Source organism: Pelophylax lessonae (genome assembly GCF_965119305.1).
Source record: "Pelophylax lessonae genome assembly, chromosome: 4".
Classification (NCBI taxonomy): Eukaryota; Metazoa; Chordata; class Amphibia; order Anura; family Ranidae; genus Pelophylax; species Pelophylax lessonae.
The window spans coordinates 342042763-342066981 of record NC_138771.1 but is presented as its reverse complement, the minus strand read 5'-3'; the positions used below and the strand labels follow the sequence as shown (position 1 = coordinate 342066981).

The window sequence follows — 24219 nt, the reverse complement described above, 5'->3', positions numbered from 1 at the left end:
GATGGATGGTATGGATGGTACAAATGGATGGTATTGCAGATGTCAGTGATGAACAATGAAACCACCACGCTTTCCTGAAGACGCAATTTGCAAAACTAGTCAGAAGCCAGTGACTTCCGGTTACATCTGACGTCACGTCCGGCCCGGACTTCCTGGTGGTAGAATGCAAGCCAATCTCGAGAGGAGGAAGCGAGACGGTGGCTAAAATATTTGTACAATTTCAGGGCACACACATATGTAAGTACAACACCTTTGATGTCTTTTTATACGGTGAATAAACATATTACACTATAGTGTCTCTCTGGTTTATGGTGGTGATGTCATGGAAGAGAGAAAGAGAGACTGGGAAACATTTGGAGACCTAATGAAATGCTGTAAACGCATCTGAGGAACCAGATTACTATCCTGAAAGGCTTATTGATCTTTATTAGTTTAGAGGTCACTGGAGCCACAGTGATAAACCACTTCTCATTTTGGTGTGACTCACCACTCATTTTGGTGGTGGTCACAGGTGATTTGTTGGATGATCACCCTACAGATATAAGAAGATCACACACTGTTACGGTGGTGGGATCATCACGGTTAAATAGTGGACTTTATCTATGGACTTTCAATTATAGCTGTAATCCATAGCTCATTGAGTAAGCAGGTGACACAGGGATCTGCAATGGGAAATAGTGACGTCACCAAGCTGGCTATGCAGTGCGACATTGATATTTGTATACCAAGACTAAACAGAATTACTAATATTTTGTTAGGTAAACATTTAAAAACAGTAATATATTTCCACGCTGCCAGACTTTTATGGGCTCTAAGGGCTCTTTCACACACTGAGTCCGTTGGACGGACTCCGTTTTTCTCAGCGGGGGATCGATCCGCCGATCCCCCACTGAGCAGGAGTATGACAGCTGTGTCTCTGGGCTGTGTCATACTCTGAGAGTCGGTTTACACATATGCAGTGACAGTCATTGCATGTGATTCGCTGCTCTGCAAATCCCATGCGATATCTTTGCAATGCAAATTCAGCCATACAGATTGTATGGTTGAATTTGCATTGCATTCGGACCAAACTCGCACAGGACCCTTATTGGTGTCCACACCAGAATCGGATCGCATGGGTGTTCACACCTATGCGATCCGATTCATGTCCCAACTGACAGTTCGCACTGTGATATGCAAACTGATCTGGGGGTGTCGTTAACTTTGTATTGACACCCCCAGCGATTTGCATATGGCAGTGTGAACTGTGTGAACTGCCTGCGAGTTGAGTGCGATGAGGGAACCCGCAGTGGAACAGGCTCTCATTGAGGTGCTAAGATACTGAGCAGATTTTCTGACTTTAGAACAGCTGCAGTCCTTTTCTAGAAACCATTAATGACTCAATGAATTCAAATACTTCCTGGAGTTTCTCTTTGCAGATACAACACCCTGTGTATAAATAGAAGACTGCAATTTTTGTTCTTTAGTCTGTAACACATTAGGAACGGAGGGCATCATACATTTGGTAAACATTCAAATATCAGTGAGCAAATGTGGACATTTCTTTTATTTCATGTCATATTTTTATCATAGTAAGCATGGTGTGACGGTGCAATGCACCCAGCGACATAACTAAAGCCAGGAACTGCTACCATATTTCCAGGGCACGGTGCCAGGCTACCATGTTGATCCATCATTTATCAGAGATGGCATTTTAATAGAGCCACAATGGTTCTAAATGTTGCTGAATATTCCTGTCCTTACTGAGCATGCTATGAATAACCTAGGGTGGTGGTGCAATGCAACAGATCTTCCAATATTATCATGACATTAAGGGCCCATGGTCAGGCATAATAACGGACACTTATTTGCTCTCTAGGTTGCTGGGGCAGTAAATGTCAACCAAAGTGGCAGCAAAGGACGTTTACTTCCACTTTAAGCCCTACTAGATCACTCCAGGTTGGCCCCTTTTGCAGGTATAGCTATGCAAAACATTAAAAATAAGTGCCTAGTCTGTTTAAAATCCAGTAATACACCGTTTCACCCTGCTCTGCCCATGCTCAGTTGCTCTCTATTCTCGGTACTGTGCCGAATTTGTAGAGGCCTATCTGCTGACAGCCTAAAGATTTACTGCTGCTCAGAGGCTCTGGGCTTCAGTAGAAACAGGAACAATGCTGGTGGCAATTTACAGCACACACTAATTTCGGTGACATAATTATTAATGTGAAATGTATGTTGCTTGCTAAAGAGCATTCTTTTTATCATGTTGTTATGGGTAAAGTTCCACTTTAACATGTTATTAGCATAGAGTTTAAGCATGTGATAGTATGACTATACGTGAGTAGTGATGTACCGAACTGTTCGCCGGCGGACAGATCCTGGCGAGCTTAGCATGTTCGCGTTCGCCGCTGCGGGTGAACATATGCAAGTTCGGTCCGCCTCCTATACATCATCATTGAGGCAAACTTTGACCCTGAACCTCACAGTCAGCAGACACATTCCAGCCAATCAGCATACCTCCCTCCCACACCCTCCCACCTCCTATAAATAAGCAAGGGCAGCATCCATCTTAGATCATTTCTGTGTTACTGAGAGCAGGGAAAGTGCTGCTGCTGCTGCTGTTATAGCTAGGGACAGTTAGTCAGTGTTCCCGGTCTTGTTGTTAGCCAGTGTTCTTGGTACACTCCTGCTGTAAGGACAGCACCCCAAAAAGCCCTTCCTGGTATTTGAGGTTTTTTTTGGATATATATATATATCTATTGTCCCCAAAAAGCCCTGTTTAGGGCTGGTATTTGTGTAATTTTTTTTTCTGTGATATATATATATATATATATATATATATATATCTATTGTCCCCAAAAGCCCTTTTGAGGGCTGGTATTTGAGTATTTATATATATATATATATATATATATATATATATATATATATATATATCTATTGTGCACTGCAGTTACCTGCCCGCTGTGTGTGAGAGGCCACAGACCCACCACAGACTGTACTGTGTGCACTCATTTCGGGTGGCACAGGCACAGTACCTTGCATTTTAAAAAATATTTTTTTTTTCCTCCGTCATAATTGCAGTGAGTGCTGTGTCAGGCCCACAGAGTGTACTGTACCCACTGCAGTGCACTGCCCACCACTGATATATATACGGTGGCACAGTATCTTGTTGCAAATTTAAAAAAAAATATATATTTTTTTATTATTGCAGTTGCCTGGGCTGCCAGTGACTGTCAGGTCCACAGAGTGTACTGTGCCCACTGCAGTGCCACTGCCCACCCACCACTGATATATACGGTGGCAGGCATGACATTTTTTGGATTAGTGTCTGGGGGGTCTAAAAGGTGTACCTGTGAAGTTTCAGCTCTGTAGCATGTCCAGAACCAGAAAAAAAGATCATATAGGTGTAAAAGGGGTTCCCACCATCCCTGCTCTACTGAAAAATGATCTTTTTTTTCTGGTTCTGGACATGCTACAGAGCTGAAAATTCACAGGTACACTTTTTAGAACCCCCAGACACTAAATCACACACAAAAAAAGTTCTTAAAAATTGACATTTTTGATAGAGAGCCAATTATTGAAAAAAAAAAAAACCTTAAAAAAAAAAAAAACATTTCTTTGGATTTAGTGTCGGGGGGGGGGGGGGGGGTCTAAAAAGTGTACCTGTGAAGTTTCAGCTCTGTAGCATGTCCAGAACCAGAAAAAAAATTAGAATTAGGGTTAGGGCTAGGGTTAGGGTCAGGGCTAAGGTTAGGGTAATTTTTAGTGCTTAGGGTTACACGGTTAGGGTTAGAGGCATAGGGGTAGGGTTACTAACTCTAACCCTAAGTATCTCACCGTAACCCTAACCCTATCGACTTAACACTAAACCTAACCCTCTAATCATAACCCTAACCCTCTAACCTTAACCCTAACCCTCTAAGCCTAGCCATAAAAATAACCCTAACCCTAAACCTAACCCTAGCCCTAACCCTAGCCCTAACCCTAATTCGTAATTTGTTTCTGGTTCCGGACATGCTACAGAGCTGAAACTTCACAGGTACACTTTTTAGACCCCCCAGACGCTAAATCCAAAGAAATTTTTTACTTTTTTTTTTTTTTTTAATTTTTCCAATAATTGGCTCTCTATCAAAAAGGACAATTTTTAAGAACTTTTTTTGTGTGATTTATTGTCTGGGGGGTCTAAAACGTGTACCTGTGAAGTTTCAGCTCTGTAGCATGTCCAGAACCAGAAAAAAAAATAGAATTAGGGTTAGGGATGGGTTAGGGTCAGGGCTAAGGTTAGGGTTATTTTTAGTGCTTAGGGTTAGAGGGTTAGGGCTAGAGGGGTAGGGGTAGGGCTACTAACTCTAACCCTAAGTATCTCACCGTAACCCTAACCCTATCCCCTAACACTAAACCTAACCCTAACCCTCTAACCATAACCCTAACCCTCTAACCTTAACCCTAACCCTCTAAGCCTAGCCATAAAAATAACCCTAACCCTAGCCCTAACCCAAACCCTAGCCCTAACCTTAGCCCTAACCCTAGCCCTAACCCTAATTGGTAATTTTTTTCTGATTCTGGACATGCTACAGAGCTGAAACTTCCCAGGTACACTTTTTAGACCCCCCAGACGCTAAATCCAAAGGAATTTTTTATTTTTTTTTATTTTTATTTTTTTTTTGAATGTTTCCAATAATTGTCTCTCTATCAAAAAATGACAATTTTTAAGAACTTTTTTTTTGTGTGATTCAGTGTCTGGGGGTCTAAAAAGTGTACCTGTGAAGTTTCAGCTCTGTAGCATGTCCAGAACCAGAAAAAAAATTAGAATTAGGGTTAGGGCTAGTGTTAGGGTTAGGGCTATTTTTAGTGCTTAGGGTTAGACGGTTAGGGTTAGAGGCGTAGGGGTAGGGTTACTAACTCTAACCCTAAGTATCTCACCGTAACCCTAACCCTAGCCCCTAACACTAAACCTAACCCTAACCCTTAAAGCCCAGTTCCTGTCCCATTTTGGTCGGTTCTGGTCTGTTTGCAGTGCGTTAAACGGGGAGTTTGGTCTGTCTCTGTGAAGCGGGCGTAACCCTTACACTACCTGATCGATACAACATCATACCTGATCGTATACACACACTGGATGTTTTAAAGCACGTTATTCCAAACAATTTTGGAATGTTAGGTGATTTATGTCCTTTATGGAATAAAACCCGACTCTGCGTCAACTACGTAATTTTCCATGGGAGTTTTGTCATGGATCCCCCTCCGGCATGCCACAGTCCAGGTGTTAGTCCCCTTGAAACAACTTTTCCATCACTATTGTGGCCAGAAAGAGTCCCTGTGGGTTTTAAAATTTGCCTGCCTATTGAAGTCTATGGTGGTTCGCGAACATTTGCCGATGTTCGCGTTCGCCGTTCGCGAACGGCAAATTTGAGGTTCGCGACATCACTATACGTGAGATGTGTTCTTACAAAAATTCAAGCCTTTAGATTCCAATTATTACAAATGTTTATTTATTTTTTTTAAACATTCCATATCAGAACACACTTTGTGCTATTCATACTTACCATTTCTGCATTTTCCTTTGAAAGGACTTTCAGCTTCTCCTCCATACGTTGCAAGGATTGCATTAGTTCATCATTTCTTTTCATGAGGCACTTGTTCTTTTCCAGCAGAGGTTTGTACTGTTTTTCTGCTTCCCTGACTCTCCGCAGCTGGAAACAAGACATAATAAAATATGATTTTTTAAAAATGGCTTCTCTCTATACTGGAATCTAACTTCATAAATTAGTAAAAATAACCAGTTCATATGTTTTTTCTAATTTCCTTGCAATACATAAGCAGGTAATATGCAGTCTGGGGCCTGACATTATGACAACTATTCTTTGCTCACCGCGAAAACATGCCTAGCCACATTGCTTATGCTGAGCAGTGGTCGTACAGGCCTTTTTTTTTAATCTTTGGTCCACTAAAAAGTAATATTTTATTTACAGGTAGAGTTTTCTAGTTAACTTACTCATCCGCTGTTTTTATTTACATTTCTTGGGACTCCAGTCCTGACAGGTTTGTGCCATTCATTCTGGTTCCATTCTTCCCCTACTTGTTTTGTGATCCTCTCTATTATCTGCCCAGAAGCTGTTTAGCAGTGATTGACGCGCCTGCACCGGAAGTGGCGAGTAGGGCCCGTGCAGGCCCATTGACTCCTGGGAGCGATGATGCTCATCTCCCAGGAGTCAATGCAAGCAGGAAGTGATGTTTTTTAAAAAAAATGTATATTATCCAATTCTTTTTCAGGTACATTAAAGCAAGCAGATGGTAAAAAGTTGATTTGAGGGTGGAACTCCGCTTTAATGCATTCCCTGAATTAAGGTAAAAAGTGTTTCAGGATGTGTATCGCCCCCTCACCCTTCTTATACTTACCTGAGCCTGATCGCGATCCAGTTTTGTGCCCACCTGCAGGAGTACCACCATAGGAAGCTGTTTCCTATGGTGGCACACTGGGAAGAGGAGGAACCAGGAGCGCTGGCAGGGGACCTGAAAAAAGAAGGATCTGGGGCTGCTCTGTGCAATAGCATTGCACAGAGCAGGTAAGTATATCAGGTTTGTTTTTTTTTTTTTTATATTGACTTTACAAACACTTTAACCATTAAAGGCATTATTCACTTTTACTTTTGTCATTTTAACCCACAAAAATACAACATACTACACTTTGGTCCATTTTGCAGCTAACATGTAGGCACCTTTCACATGCTAACAAAAGACCTGCTACTTCTCTTCTGGGGAAGTGCCACCATTGCTTAAAGTGAACCTTTATTTGCCCATGTTTGGTAAAGCAACAGGTTTGCTTTAACTCTTCTCCCCAATAGCTCAACTTCAACTTATCTTCGCTCCTTCATAGCTCTTTCAATCCACATGGAGAGAAGAGAATACCTGTACTTCAGGATAAGAAGAAGCACATGACTCACTCCACAGTACAGCATTGGGTCAATCATCAAGTACCAGTGCTGCAATATGGGAAGAGATCATAACCTTGCGTAAAACTATAACTTGAGCAAAGTCCCAAAAGCCAAACAGAGCGGCAGGGGAGCACAGCTAAGGTGGATGTTTGTTACTGGGAACTGTCAAAATCAACCAGTTGCTGACACTTCTGATCCTAAACAATTTTAGAACTTTGAACCCTTAAACTTGTAATGAAAACATTTATTATACTTCATATATGGTATTTAGGCATATGACAAAGAGTAGTCTATGTTTCCTTAAAATAGAACTATAGGCAAAACTTTTTTTAAATTTTGGATAGAGTAAGGGAGTGTTGGGGGTTTAGGTGCGTTGGGCTCTTTTTATGCCAAAACCCTCCTTTCCTCAACGCTCAAGTGATGTTTTTTTTTTCTCTGCCTCTAAACCCCTGTATCGGCTATGTGTCTGTGGATACATAGCCTAAAACTGAGGGGCATTTAGAGGCAGAAATAAATCGGCAAACGCCCTTTAAAAGCGGTGTTTTTGATGCACAATGTGCATGAGCCCTTATAAAGGATTTTAAAGGTGATGGAATAAGTAGGTAAATTAATAATAATACATATAGTAGGAAGGAAAGTCTGTTTACAGAAGGGGCTCATCCATGAAAAAGAAAAGTTCAGCATCTCCATCCATAATTCTTCTTTTACCATACCTGGGACAACCTGATGGATTACACCAGTGTTTACAGAACTTTAAGAAAAATGCAGTGTATTACTGCTGATATAAGCATTTTTTTTCCCAGTTGCTGGCTTTCAGAACATATTTAAAAGGTTATCTTTTTTTATGCGTCAAACAATTCAGTGAATAAATTATTTAGTTGCTCGGCCAACATCCTTTTAAGTATGTAATTTCAACTGCTGTAAAAGCGGTATTAAACACAAAAGCAAACATTTATTATATCGCAGTGTACCAATTTTTAGATGTGATGGGTACATTCATTTTCTTTTTTTAGGCTTTCTTTTCTTTATTTTCAACTGGTGATCCTGTCCATTCTCAGTTATTTCCTCTCCGCTTAATGTTTTAAGTGTTAATGTGAGAGGGAAACCTTTTGGATATACATCCTGAACTCACTGGTCCCTCATGGCTTAAATGAAGAGACTGAGAAAAATACGCTCATTTAAACTTTCGATTGGTCATGTGGTCTCCATTCATTTTAAATATTTTGGTATAGACTAACATACATCTAAAGTCAATTAAAATGTATGCCCTCTAGTCTAGTGGTTAATCTTATACGATAGGGTAACATTCCATTTTTAATATTAATAATTATTGTTGTCATTATCCTTATAGGCTTTGATCTATTTTTAATAAGTCTGTAACCGCTACAAACTGATATATAATCAACATATTGGTAAGTCTTGACATACTATATCCTTTTAAAAAAAAAATAATGAACTGTACATCATTTAGGATTGTTTGATTCCTTTTATTTTTATTTTTTATTACACATCCTTTATTTATTTTACATATCTATAGGCATAGTTTTTAATATTTTCTATTAGTTTATTATAATAATGTACATATAATTGCTATGCTCATGTAATCATATTTTTTTAACTTAAACTTTATGTATATTCATGAAATTTTGATGTTTTTTTATATATCTGCTGCATGAATGTGCTGCATACTATGTCTGTCTTGGCCGCTGCTGTGTATCTTCATTGCTTAGAAAACCCATTGCCGAAAACTAAACCTGGCCCTTAAATGGGCGCAGCCTCCTGTCACTACAAATAGAGGCTAAGCGCAGGCACCCGATTAGCTTTGACAAAGGACCCTTGGCTGTCTCTGAAACGTGTTAGCCATGCCCCTCTTTCCTGCCTCTAGCACTGATGTCACCCCCGGCCGCCGCCCTTCAGGATCCCGCGACCACAGGAGTTCTGAGCATTCTGGAACACAGTGCACCATCTGGCGGACCTCTTCCCACTTCCCACACAATTTGAGCAGCGGATGCTCTGGGCTGTCCAGATCCTTGTGTTGTGAACCTCCTGACCCGTGGTGGGTCTGACAAGCGCTATTTTCTTCTCTATTTTGTAAGTTGCCAATCGTCTGATAAACCTGTTAGTTTTTTTATATGCTGCACTTATGCTGGCCATACAGTAGCTGAAAAATCGTTTGAAAATCTGTCATTTGGACTGCCCAGTTAAGGGGAACAAATAGAAAATCCATTTCAACTTTTCAGAGCCGAAAATTCAAAGGAACAGGTTGGAAAATTCTGCCGAACTAACCATAAATTGAATGGTTAATGTATTCTCACCCAAACTATTTGCACTAGGCGTATGTGACAAAACAAATTAAAAACTGATTATTTATGTCCATTGAACAGTTTTTTAATCATAATTTAGTCATGACATGATGGCAAAATTGTTTGCTCTCACAGCCGAGTGTTCGTTATTCAAAACGAGTATGAACGATTTTACGTATAGTGTATGGCCAGCATAATGGTCCGTACACACGATCTAAAAATCGGACGGCAGAGCCACCATTTTTCACAAGGAAAATAAATCAGGTGAAATCTCTTCAATTGGTCAGTAATAAAAACTTGACAGTGTTTACTATTCCCAAATCTATCCAAAACTTAAAAAAATGGCTAAAGAAAGGCTTTACGTTCATGTATATTTACACGTCTATCCATAAAATAATAAATTAAATGAAAAATATTACCAATTCATTTCTTTCATCCCCAAGCAATGTATTTCTGTCCTCCAGTTTTCTGATTGTTGCATTTAATTCCGCCATTCTTTTCTGATTTCTACGTAAGTCCTGAAAAGCCAACAGGTTTAGGTTTATCAGTTTGTATAAATGATAGAATAAATAAGCCATGGCAATTTACTTACCTGGTGTTTGTCTATCAGTATGATTCCCCATATTTTTGACTTGCGGTTCCGTTAAAAATTATTCAGAGTATAAGCAGGCTGCTAGAATAGGCCACATGCACAAAGGCCTATAAAAATAAGCAGCATTTTTTTCTGCCAGAACTTGGAAGAAAAAACTCCTCTGAAGTTACAATAATTATGTGCATTTATGCGAGTATGCCATGTGAGTGTAAATGCATTCTACTAGCTGAAATTAATTTATTCTGGCCACTGGAATATATTTATGCACATGCACATGCCTTTAGACGCACTTATGTTAATTTTTTCTACTGCTATTCAAATATACCTGTAAACGCCCATGTGTACATGGGGTTGCTTTTTACAGGCATTAAAAAAAAAAACACTGATTGCCTGTATAAGTGAGGTTTCTTAAGCTCTGTGTGCATGAGACCTAAATCTTTCCATAGCTGTTATGGTAAGGTGAGCATTTTTTACTACTATATAGTGAGACATACTTGTTGCAATGTGTGCATATAATGCGGAAACCTGCACTGAGATGCCATAACTGCTTAAAGTACTTTATTTGCTATGACAAATCAAACTCAAAAATGCACAAGTGAAGATAAATTTACCCACTGTAACAGGGTGGCCCCGCTGTGCCGGATAATGTACATGTACGTGATCTGGCATTTTCGGCTAAGGGGACGCGCTGGCAGATATTTCCTTAACTCCTAGACAAAGCAAAATGCCTTGTTTGTAACAGTAAAAAGTACTGCATTCATGGATCAGCCCATGTGTCATACAGCGCATACCAGCGGCCATGAGTTTAGTGCAAATTGCTGGTGTAAATTAGGCATATGGTCACATATTTGAATTCGTACATTTCTCTTTTAAAAACACAGTAATGAAAGGGTCCCCGCTATATGTAATATAAATTAGATGGATGGATAGACATCTAATGTCCAAATAAAGTATAACTCTATATATTTTACTACATTTCATAATCAAACTACATTAAAAGGGTTCCCCTATCCTGCACTTCCACACTGTTTCACTATTCTGAGAAACTGCAGTGCCACCAAAATTTTGCCAAGGAACATCTGTGACTGACTGCCATTTCTAAACTAGTAAAACCCATAAATTACAAGGGGGAACTGTAGGGACTGTTCACACCCATTTGTTGCAGAAGCGTGCAATTATTTACTTTGTGTCTATTGGGGTGCTGCAATGCCATTCATTTTTAATGCACCTCCACAATGCATCTCAATTGTAAACCACAATGAACACCAGCCTAGGTTCACACTGGTGCGGAAAACACGGCATGTGAGTCGCACAGGAAACGCACCAAATTCCTGCGCACATAACATGTGATGTCTGTACAGTGCGATTTTGAGCCATACATTTTGTATGGCTCAAATTGCATCCACAGCAAAATGGTGCAGGACCCTTTTGTTTTCTCCGCACCTGAATAGCATTGAATGGGTCTTCACACCCATGCAATGCATTTCTGGCAATCACGCTGCATTTTGCAATCTGTTTTGGGTTGTCGTTAATCTAACATTGACACTAGCAGCAGATCGCATGGACCCTGTGTGATTGCCAAGCAGTGAGATGCGATGCGGGGAAAGGCAGTGAATCTTTTGCATTTCCCGCATCACAAGTGTGAACCAGGGCTAATGTGACATAAGTGTTAGCATAATGTACTGGAGCAGGCAGGTATGAAGCCATAAGTGTTACTGAAGCAAATGGGGGATATTTACGTAGACTAAATTCCTTTACAAATAGCTGTTATTCATAAACCACTGTATTTTACCCTGTCAAAAACAGATTTATCTTACCGGACTTCCACAGTGCTCTGATCCATCCCCTGCCCTTCCTGGGATTTCACGCTTGGGACTTCCAATGTTGCACTCAGCTTCTTTAACTAAAAATAATTGCTCATCCAAGGCTTCCTTCTGTAACTGAAGCTTTAGCAGGGAGCTGGTTTGTGTCTCAAGTTCTTTTTCAAGAGAGAAGATGATCCTATCTTTTGCTTTAATTTCATCCATCTGAAAGATTCATCAAGAGAAAGCATTTACTCAAATTATTTAGTAGGAAAAAAAATGGCAATTAAAAAAATAAGGTTACATTTATTTTATATATATATATATATATATATATATATATATATATATATATATATATATATATATATAATATTGTAACTACCATCTCATGTGAAGGGCTAGATTGTAATGGCTAGATGACTGGGTAAGAGCAGCTCTTGTGGGATGTTCCCATCTGCAGTGGTCAGGACCTACCAAAAGTGGTTAAAGAAAGGAAAACCACCGAACCAGTGATAGGGTTATGGGCAGTCAAGGCTTACTGATGCATGTGGGGTGCAAAGGCTGGCCCGTGTGGTCCGATCCAATAGAAGAGCTACTTACTGTAGCTCAAGTTTCTGAAAAGATAATGCTGGTTCTGATAGATAGAAAGGTGTCCACAGTGCATCACAGTTTGTTGTGTATGGGGTTGTGTAGTTGCAGACAGGTCATGGTGCCCATGCTAGCATCAGAATTGCACCAAGGAGCAATAGAAGGAGGTGTCTTGGTCTAGTATAGCATTTTCTTTTACACTGGACATTGGGCAATGTTCTGCTGGGAAACCTTAGTCCTGCCATTGGTGTAGATGTTACTTTGACACATACCACCAACCTAAACATTGTTGCTAAACAAGTACACCCCTTCATGGAAACCGATGACAGTGGCCTCTTTCAGCATGATAATGTGTCCTGCCACACTGCAAAAATGGGTTAAGAATGGTTTAAGGAACGCAACAATAAGTTTGAGGTGTTGACTTGGCCCCCAAATTCTCCAGATCTCTATCCAATCATTTGTGGCATGTAGAGTATATAAATTCCAACAATCTGGAACATGATTAGGTAGTGACTATTATAAGGTTCCTTTTTATGGCCCATAAGTATATAGCCTCTAGCTGGGTCTTGTCCAACTGGATAAACATGTTATGTTTGAAAAACACACCTATGTTCAACAAAACACATGATTGAATTTCGAAAAACTATGGAAAAAAATGGACAGATGCTCCATGCGCCAGCCTAAACGCATAATAAAGAGAGGTAGTGTTTGAAGAGCAGGTTCAGCCTGTTTTATTTACCTTTTTATACAGTGTATCGGTTGCCCTGGAATATTTCTGGAATTTTGGGTATACTTGATAATAATTAAATAAATGTCTTGCTGTTAACATTTTATCAGCTTAATTTATCAGTAAGGAAAGGAGAGAGAACAAGGGAGAGGAGAGGAAGGGAAATGGGGAAAAAGAAAAATGGAATTTCTTGTTCCTGGGTTTTTTGTTTGGTTGTTTTGTATATTTGTGTATTTTGTTAGGTAAAAGAAAAAAAAATGCAAAAATAAAGTCGGAATAAAAAACAAATGTGCTGGAAAAAACAAGACTGATCCATGGAGACCCCACCTCCCAACTTACAGGACTTAAAGAATCTGCTACTGACAGTTTGGTGTAAGACACCACAGAATACCTTTAGAGGTCAAGTTGTTCCCATGCCATAACGGGTCAGGGTTGTTTTTGGGGGACAAAAGGGGGGGACCTTCTCAATATTAGGTGGGTGGTCATAGAGTCATGGCTGATCGGTGTATATATATATATATATATATATTTTGCATATTATCAATATTAATTTTCTTACACCACGTAGGTATGTGGTAAATGTGATATCATTTTTTAGTAATGGAAGTACTCAGACACAGTTGAGATCATCATGATGAATCACATGTGGTATTGGTCAGGCATATAAACTGCTCCTAACAGAATTATTATCTGGAGGCCTTTTCTGATTATTGTCAAAATAATTAGTCCAAAATCATATGCTGTGTGATACAGATATTACTTTAAAGAGAAGGGTTTGTGGAAATGGATAAATTGGTGCATCCAGGTGTTTGGACCAGTTAAACCATCTAGCAACGTTTATACCTTGTGTTTACTAATTGTGGGTAAGGATGGGTGAACGGTTCGCCCTGAGCATGAGTTCAGGCCTAACATTTGCCTGTTCGGCACTCGCGGAACACCCGAATTTGCAGGGTATTTGCCGGGAGTTCACCCTGACGAACACCCTGCAATGCACTAAGCGCTGCACAGTGCATTCTGTGCCCAATCAGGGCACAGTGTAGGCTGGTTGATAAGGAGCAGGGCCGAGAAGCTGGCCCTGGCATTCCTAACAACTGATGGGTTTTCCCGCTGACAGCTACATAAAAAAAAAAAAGTGGGGGTAAAAAAAAAAAAACTGCCAAAATGTAAAAAAAAAAACAGCGTGGGGTCCCCCTCAGACACCTATCCAAGCATGCAGTCTGGCAGGTCAGGAAAGGGGAGGGGACAAGCGGAGGGGACAGGCCACATGCCCTCAACATGGGGGGTGGGTGCTTTGTGGCAGGGGGGCTCTGACCCCCCCACCCCAAAGCACTGGGCTGTGGTTGTCGGGGTCTGTGGGGGAGGGGGGGGCAGATCCCACCCCTACTATGTGAATGGGTATCCAGTTCATCGTACCCCTACCCATTCACTATAAAAGTGTCAAAAAGCAATAACCACAACCGTTTTTGACAAGTCCTTTATTAAAAAATAGTGTCCCTTGATGTACAATATCTCACAAAAGTGAGTACACCCCTCACATTTTTGTAAATATTTTATTATATCTTTTCATGTGACAACACTGAAGAAATGACACTTTGCTACAATGTAAAGTAGTGAGTGTACAGTTTGTATAACAGTGTAAATTAATGTCTAAACCGCTGGCAACAAAAGTGAGTACACCCCTAAGTGAAAATGTCAAAATTGGGCCCATTTAGCCATTTTCCCTCTATGGTGTCATGTGACTTGTTAGTGTTGCAAGGTCTCAGGTGTGAATGGGGAGCAGCTGAGTTAAATTTGGTGTTATCGCTCTCACTCTGTCATACTGGTCACTGGAAGTTCAATATGGCATCTCATGACAAAGAACTCTCTGAGGATCTGAAAAAAAGAATTGTTGCTCTACATAAAGATGGCCTAGGCTATAAGAAGATTGCGAAGACCCTGAAACTGAGCTGCAGCACGGTGGCCAAGACCATACAGCGGTTTAACAGGACAGGTTACCCTCAGAATAGGCCTCGCCATGGTCGACCAAAGAAGTTGAGTGCACATGCTCAGCATCATATCCAGAGGTTGTCTACGGGAAATAGACGTATGAGTGCTGCCAGCATTGCTGCAGAGGTTGAAGGGATGGAGGGGTCAGCCTGTCAGTGTTCAGACCATACGCCGCACAGTGCATCAAATTGGTCTGCATGGCTGTCGTCCCAGAAGCAAGCGTCTTCTAAAGATGATGCACAAGAAAGCCCACAAACAGTTTGTTGAAGACAAGCAGACTAAGGACATGGATTACTGGAACCATGTCCTGTGGTCTGATAAGACAAAGAAAAACTTATTTGGTTCAGATGGTGTCAAGCATGTGTGGCGGCAACCAGGTGAGGAGTACAAAGACAAGTATGACTTACCTACAGTCAAGCATGGTGGTGGGAGTGTCATAGTCTGGGGCTGCATGAGTGCTTCCGGCACTGGGGAGCTGCAGTTCATTGAGGGAACCATGAATGCCAAAATATACTGTGACATACTGAAGCAGAGCATGATCCCCTTCCTTCGGAGACTGGGCCGCAGTGCAGTATTCCAACATAACGGCCCCATACACACCTCCAAGAGGACCACTGCCTTGCTAAAGAAGCTGAGGGTAAAGGTGATGGACTGGCCAAGCATGTCTGCAGATCTAAACCCTATTGAGCATCTGTGGGGCATCCTCAATGGAAGGTGGAGGAGCGCAAGGTCTCTAACATCCACCAGCTCTGTGATGTCGTCATGGAGGTGTGGAACAGGACTTCAGTGGTAATCTGTGAAGCTCTGGTGAACTCCATGCTCAAGAGTGTTAAGGCAGGCCTGGAAAATAATGGTGGCCACACAAAATATTGACACTTTGGGCCCAATTTGGACATTTCCACTTTGGGGCGTACTCACTTTTGTTGCCAGCGGTTTAGACATTAATGGCTGTGTGTTGAGTTGTTTTGAGGGGACAGCAAATTTACACTGTTATACAAGCTGTACACTCACTACTTTAAATTGTAGCAAAGTGTAATTTCTTCAGAGTTGTCACATGAAAAGATATAAAAAAAGTTTTACAAAAATGATAGGGGTGTACTCACTTTTGTGAGATACTGTAAGTCCATCATCATACACGAGGCCCGCCGAGCCCAAAAAATAGAAAAAATAAAAAGCTCTCGCCTGCTGGGAGGCCACCCGCTATATGCCCACTCTGCGATTTGACATATACTATATAGGCTAGGGGCGGGCCACCCAGCTAAATCACCCAGTGGCACATCCCCCTTAGAACATCACCTCTTACAGGGAAACGCTTTAGGTAGGAGCCAAATTCTGTGACGTCACCACATACCAGTCTGCAAGCTAAGTCCCAGGGTGTGTGTTTTATTTGCCTTTGTTTGTCTTCATGTAAGTGCAATGGATACTTTTTAATAAATTATAATTTAAAAGTACTGCACTATGAGGTCTCTTCCTTGTTAAATCCCTTATGTTGGAGAACATCTACAGTGGGATGATTCGTGGAGCCATTGAGGTGGAATAATCTTACCAAGAAGTAGCATTCTCACAGGAACCTTGGGAGTTGAATACCCCAGCTGGTTGACATCTATACGATTGAGATCTCCATGGCTTGAGATCCAGCCTTTCTGGTAAGAGGTGTTTATTTTGTGAAAGAGAGAACCATATGAAGCACTGATGTCTGGTGCATAGCTTTTTACTTTCATAAGAGCACTTTAAAGCTGACTTTTTTCACTGAAATTTTTCATATGATTTTCTTTATTTATGGACTTAGTACGGACTTATTGAGCATTTAAATGTTAAGTCCTGTATAAGGACACATATTTGATTGTCATTTGGGTTGGGCACTTTCTAGATTTTTATATATGTTTTAGGGTGAGTATTTAGACCTTTATTAGTAGCAGCATCTTCACATATTAATCTTGATTTTTAAGGTGAGCGTGAAATATACATCTTTATAACGATAATTAATGAATTTTCCCTGGGAACCTAAACTTGCTTTGTGGGTGTAACCTCCAGTGTTTATTAAATTACAATTTGCATAATCGTTTGTGTGTTGATATTTTTGATTTTTGGTGTTGTCTTTTCCTTACTTTATTTAGGATTTCTATCACGCTTTTCCTGAAGAAGCTAGAATGGCGAAACGTGTAGAATTACAAGTGTGATGGAAGATTCTTCTAATCCATTGTACATTAATATGTGATCGTAATAATACATTCAATGTTTTTAATTATACTTTGTAAATAAAATGTATTTAAGTTTTAACGGTGAATTGTGCAAGTAATATTTTGCACCTAAAAAATCCCATCCATTTTACCCTCTTGCTACTAGTTTGTGTTACATAAAGGATGATGGTGCTAATCTATTGTGATCTGGTCTTATCCACAAAACTAAACTTTGATAATTAATGAGCTGACTATAGATCAGGGATCTCTAAACTATGGGCCTCCAGCTGTTGAGGAACTACATGTCCCATGATGCATTGTAAAACTCTGACATTCCTGAACATCTGGAGGGCCATAGTTTGGAGAACCCTGCCATAGATGATAAAAAGAAAATCTAAATACTGTACAAATAAAATATTGGTATCGAAAAGGTAAAAAAGTCCAGCCTCACCAGTCTACGTATGTCCCTTTCGCTTTCCCATTTAAACTTTGCAATAGTCTCCTGGTGGGACTGATGTTCACTTCTCAAATCCCCAGCCTTGATTTTGTCAGCCTGGATCATATTATTGAGAGCCTCATCCATTTGTTTCTTAGCAGATTTCAGCTCCGTGATCTCCTGTAAGAGCTTGAGGCGCTCAGAGTCAAACACTTTTCTGGCCTCTTCCCGTGCCTCTGTGCTCAGAGCTGTCCTTACTTTGTCACTGCTGCCATCGCGAAGAGCATTAACAGCAGACTTTAATCGCAGGATCTCTGCCTCTTTTAATTTAACCATCCGAGACATCTCCTGCTCATGCTGTTTGATTAAGTTCTCCCTTACTGCCTGGAGCTCCTTCATCTTCTCTTCATGCAGCTTGGCTTTCAGTTCCGAAACAGTTGCAGTGTGTTTGTGTTGTTCCTGCTCCTTTATCCTTTTACTCTCTTGATTTTTCTCCCTTTCAAGCCTAGACACCTAAATACCATCCAAGAAGGGCAAGGTTATTTAAGAAAACAATTACAGTATAGAAATAGAAGAATAACAATAAAGTCACATTTTGGCAAAGGAAAAAAAAGCATCAGAAAGGAGCCCATACATTTCATGAATGTCCATTGAACTAACGCGTTTCGGCCTCAGCCTTCCTCATAGCCGAAACGCATTAGCATCCATGGACATTGTATCTGCTGTTGTGCATTAATAAAGAATCTTTTAAGAAGAAGCACCGAGTCACCGGCTTTTTGTTGGATTTATCTACAGTGGAATGGTTGGCATGAGCACCGGCACTCTTAACATCATTCACATGGCAATAGAGCTTGGGTGAGTTTTGTATATATTTAGTGTGTCTCAATATTGCATTGTAGGTACAATCTTTATTTGTTTAATTGACTTTTATCTATGTTCACCTATCATGGAAGAAGTATGAGGGCTGCATTTGTTGGCCTTTTTCTAAAAATGCATGTTGCTTACCTGTGTTCAGGTGCATACTTTTTAGGCCTTATGCATACAGGTGTAAAAACTGACAAGCATGCAATGCAGTTCTGTGCAGTGCGATTTCAGCCCATTCATTTTGAATGGACTGAAATTGCACTGCACAAAAATAGCGCATATGCTACTTTTGGAAACTCATTACAACTGGATCGCATAGTACTTCTGTTTGCGTTTGCGACTGCATTTGGGATATCATTAGTTAATATTGACACCTGCTGTGGATTGCAACTGCAGTGCCTTCTGAATGCGCTGTGGGAAACGTGCACAGAATGTGGGTTTCCCACACTACATTCTGATATAAACTGGCTGCTTTGAAGCCGATGTATCAATATGACAGCCAGGCAATTAACGTTTTTGTAAAATTAAAGGTCAGTAATGGCAGCCTATATAATTCTCTCATTTTACCTGAATGTTCTCTACTGATTGCTCTACATTTAACAACAAAGCACAGCAATCTATTATATCCAGACAGTAAACAGCATTATCCTGTATTAAACTCATCAATCATGCCGTGTGACTCTATTTAATGGATTACTGCCATTCTATTCTCTATTTCCAATACGTTATTATAGGTTTACTAACCTAGAACTAGGCACATCGTCATTAAATAAAATCACTCACATGAAAGTTAGCACCTGAAGGCCTATGCTGATCTTATACTTGCACAATTTTGAGGCAATTTCAACCAATTTTAACCAGCTCTTGATCGAAAAAAAAAACCAAGTAAATGGATCAAGCGAAACCTACCAACATTTTCTCTTAAATAAAATGGCTGAAACTGTTGGTGACAAGTTGACTTAATCCATTAGATCACATTTAAAATAACTCATATAGTGCAGCGCCACTGAATATACCACTTCAAAATCTCATATATTCTGTGCTCTAAATAAAGACCTTAACATAAAAATCAAAGTCTAATGAAAAGTGTCACAAAACAAAGTCTATTAATATATATAATCCACCGCAGTGCTCTTCAATCACTAATCGGCTTATAACACCAAAAAGTGAACACCCACCACCGGTTAAAAGCCCTGCTCACCTCAAAGATGAGTTCAATAGGCTCTATGTGAAATCACTATTGTGGTATACCCTGCTATGGTCTCCTTACTATAGGAGGGAGGAGCCAAGCCCGTAGCGTCATGAAGCAACTGCGGTCCTTGTTGAGTGGTGAGCCAACAGACGTGTTAGACATACAAGATATACAGAAAAAAAAAAGCTCTTATAAATTTGTTTTTGGGGGCATTTTAATCAATTTGTTATAATGGAGAGCACTATGTAGTCTGCCTTTTTGATTGCATGTGATTCACTGAGCAAAGAAACGTGCTAACAGAGCTGGATCCCAGGAAGGGAGGAAGGAGACCATAGCAGGGTATACCACAAGTGATTCACATAGAGCCTATTGAACTCATCTTTGAGGTGAGCAGGTCTTTCAACCTGTGGTGGTGTGCACTTTTTGGTGTCATAAGCTGATTAGTAATTGAAGAGCACTGTGGTGGATCATATATCTTAATGAACTTTGTTTTGTGACACTTTTCATTACACTTGGATTTTTATGTAAAGGACTTTATTTAGAGCACAGAATATAAAAGAGTTTGAAGTGGTATTTTCAGTGGTGTTGCACTATATGAGTTATTTTATGTTATTTGGTGTAGTGAAATCACTAGGAGTGTACAGCAGCAACTGAAAACACTTGAATAATATTAATACCGACAGGTGTAGCACCCTCCTAGGTTGGTCCTAGTGAGAAAGTATAGTTTTGAGCTCTGTCTGCTTACCAGAGGGGCTGCAGGTAAATCTATTTTGTTCTCTGCCTACTAAAGAGCAGGATCTGTTAGTGAGGTCTGCTCATTGTGCTCAGTATGCAATTTATTCAGTCTAGAGAGTGTTTCACGCTGGTCCAATAGGGAAGCATGTTGGCCAGTGGGAGGAAACCTGACGAATGGTTTCTTAGGCTTTATATACAGTCCTGATAACTGGCAGAGGGCAGGCTGCCTCGGTGCATGTTGGGATAATGTATAAAAGCCAGGAGCACATGTGCTTAGGGTCTTTCGTTGGAGAGCGGAGTCCCGGAGGGAGGGGGCAGCTGCCTCTTCCTCTGTAGAGGTGCAATGCGGTCTCAGGAGGTCATTCTGAGGGCTGTAGGAGTGGGCGATAGGAGCTGAACAAAGAGGTCCAGGAAAGCTGACTGAGAGGTAAGACACTGGAGGTCCTGTTTCTGCAGTATCGTGAGTAAAGGAACTTGTGTCAAGGGGCCTGACCTGGGGTGGGGCACTCCTGCTCATAGGATAGTCAGTGGACGGGTGTCAGCAGGAAGAGCATGCTAGGGAAAGTGTCTTGAAGATATGTAATCATCCATGAAGTCTCTTTGTTAGAGAGAGAAAAAGAAAACAAGAGACTGAACCCCAGTCTTCCCAGTGGCAGGGTGAATTAACAGCCTGGCTGTTCCATATATATCAGCAGAGATTTGAAGATAGAAGTCTTCAAATGTTGTGAATAGTTCAATTGGAATATCCCACTATTCCCTTCTCCTATCCCAAATACCAATAAACTATAAAAAAACCAACACCCCTAGACTGTTTATTTCTGTCAAGAGCCAACAGGAGCAAGGAGGGATCCAGGAGCTTTATCTAATCATAACTGTGTGTTGGTAATCAAGGGAGCCCGCAGAGCCAGTATCCTGCAGTCCTTATGGGGGACAGTGCTACAGAGGTAGCGGTGATTGCATTTCATACACTCCCTACCCTAGATCACACTGGCAATTGAATGTTATTTGAAAGAGGTTGAAATTGCCTGGTTGCCTCTCCATAATTGTGGCACAAACCTTAAACAAGTCTGCTTTGCCCTGGTATGGTAGCAAAAAAATGAATGCTAGGACAGGCAGTGCTTATCATTTATCTAAAATACCACATACCACATTTCCTAAAGCCAGCTTGAAAGAGTAGGGATGTGGTTTTTGCAGTATTAAAAGATGTATGGGATTCTTTTTTTTCCCCATTTCTACTTACCTAGTTGGATGCAGCATCGGTCTGATGCTGCATCTATGACCCGGCGCCTCTACACTGAGAAACAAGTAATCGAACACTGTCGATCACTCGGTTCTGACAGCTCCCCAAGCAGGGAGCTGCTGCCTGTCAGACAGAAGCTCTCTGCTCTGCCCTCTCCTCGCTCACTGGAGTGCTGGGCTGTGGAGGGGGCGAGGAGTGACTGGCTCAGGCTCTCAGCGGCTCACTGAGAGGCTTATCCGGTTGTTGGTCCAGACACCTGGCAGGTCCTGACTCCATGTTCGTGCTTACGCGGTGCCTGGACCGACTTCTGTGACGGTGACTTCAGCAGAGAGCGGACTTCAGCCCACTCTCTGCTAAAAATGTGTCACAGGAGTACAGAACAAACTGCACTCCTGTGATCCATAGGAGATGTACAGCCATACAAGCTTTTGCTGTACATCTCCTTTAGGGTGAAGAAACCTAAGCAAAGACCCATTTTATATTTTTTTGCCACATTCTAAAACTAACCCATCTAACCCTGTAAAGCAAAAATCACTGTACTTACCTTTTCTTCACCCACTCCAGTTTGGCCTGCAGCGACGGAAAGTCTGTGCAGGACAGGACCGACAACAGCTGTGAAATTAATAGGAAGTGACGTTACCCATAGACTTACTATGGGGCTTCCGTTGTCGAGTGCCTCTCCTGTACCCGCCTCCAGGCTCTAGCCGCCGCTGACAGATAAGCATGGGAAAGGTAAGTACAGTGATTTTTGCTTTACATGGTTAAACAGAATAGTCTTAGAATGTGGTAGAAAGCAGGTTTAACGTTAGTTAGTTTTTGACTGGACTTATCTTTTAAAAAGGATTGTGGACAATTACAAAAGCACATCTTTTGTAATGTGTCAATCCATGAGCACAAAAGATTTCATCAACTTCCATCATTTGGTAGGCAGACACTAAGAAGACATGCTCAAGAATCAACATTACCTCTTAAAGAAGAAAAAACAAGAAAAAAAGGGTCGTATGCAGCCAAGTATAATTAGCATTTAGCCAGCTAAGACCGTGCAGTGCTCACTCCAGAGGGAAAGCTACAGGACCGACTCTGCCAGACTCTGCTGGAGAAGTCCTAACAGGGTATAAAAAAATATTATTGACTTCAAGTATCTGGCACCTGTTGGATTCCCAAGGACCATATCAGAGCATCTGTCAGTATGTACACCACCTGTAGGCGTGCCCTCTGGTTTGGGGTTTCATACCTTGGATTTCTCCTGGTGTAGCTCAATTTGAATGTCTGTTAATTTAGTCCTGAGATCTTCATTTGCAGCTTGAAGAGCAAGTATTAGGGCTTCGGGCTTCTCGCCCTTGTTGCGCCCTTTTTTCGCCATTCTTGGTTTAAGCGTCTCTGACTTCACAACTTTCAATAGAAAGCCATCATGGTTGGATGTCGGAACTCCTGTTAGGTTAGGATTCCAGGAAGTACAAAGTTCTGCTCTGGTGGAAGCCCTTAAAGAAAAAAAATGCATGTAGCGTAAAAAATTATATAGACATTATGTATTGTCCATGTAAATTCTATTTTTAGAGTTAAAGAAGAACTATTGATAAATGTTCTTTAATTTAGTTTAACTCCCCAGGGGACCAAGTGGATATAGGACTGGGTCTCATTCTGACTGGTGGCTTGTCACCTAAACACATCTCTTAATGGTGGCTGTAGATCCACCCCCTTTTGAATCCAAATGATGGGCATTCCTGTGGGGGGAGTCCATACGAAGCCCTACTCCATCTCTAATCTGAGTGATGCATCACTAATGAATGAACATTGTTCATTCATAATAGTATAAGGTCACTCAGAGGTTTGGCTCTGTGTAAAGTATCTGCCAATCCCCTGTAAAAAGTAAAAGCAGACGCAGATACATTACACAGAGCCAGACCTCTGAGTCATCTTTTATTATTATGAATAAACAAACAGGTCTGATTGCTCATTCAGAATAGTGACAGATCATTCAGACTGTTGTGACTCTATCAGGTGCTGCATTTACACATACACAGCCCGGCTGGTGGATCACACAGTGTCGGAGAGATGTGTGAACTTCCACTTTCATGAATGAACAATCAGTGATGTTGGGACTTGTGCCAAATTTAACACAGCTTGACATCGGCGATCACTCATTCATAAAACTGAAATATCACACAGGGCTGCAACCCTATGGAATCCATCAGCCGTGATGTACATATGTGAAAGCATTTGCTGATAACGGTGGCGTAATTTTTTTGTGAATGGCAGCGCTGGTCTCTAGAGTATCTCTGCTAGCAGAGACCAGAGCTGTCAGTTACAAACCCATCTCCTTTCTAGCTGCATTCTCAGATCGGGGGGGGGGGGGAACTGTCCACCCACAGTGCTTAAAAAATAAGAATGCACTTGGCCCCCCTGGGGAGTCGTAACAGTTTTAATGATAGTTCTTCTTTAAAATAAAGGACCAATTTATTAGTTTACGCAACAATTGGTGGTTTAATATTACCCTTAACATTCAATCAGAAAACATTTTGACAAGGTAAACCAGGCAGATTATTGGAAACTCAAATCTGAATACTATGAATGAATTACACCATCATTAAAACCAATTAGTATTCAAAGAATTTCCTTCATTGTCAACATAACCTGACTTTCCTAAACCTTTTACG

At 40.9% G+C, this 24219-nt stretch overlaps 1 protein-coding gene across 2 annotated transcripts in view; it reads right to left on the bottom strand.

Moving 5' to 3' along the window:
- The window catches only part of JAKMIP2 (janus kinase and microtubule interacting protein 2), a 179277-nt gene that overhangs the window by 47826 nt on the left and 107232 nt on the right, over positions 1-24219 (bottom strand). For both annotated transcript variants that reach the window (XM_082254242.1, XM_082254241.1), the window contains exons 3-7: positions 22797-23043; positions 17547-18044; positions 11627-11836; positions 9637-9735; positions 5526-5672 (exon numbers count right to left, since the gene is read on the bottom strand). In XM_082254242.1, coding sequence (XP_082110368.1) covers positions 5526-5672; positions 9637-9735; positions 11627-11836; positions 17547-18044; positions 22797-22925 — 1083 coding nt within the window. In that variant the 5' untranslated portion in view covers positions 22926-23043. The remainder of the gene's footprint in view (positions 1-5525; positions 5673-9636; positions 9736-11626; positions 11837-17546; positions 18045-22796; positions 23044-24219) is intronic.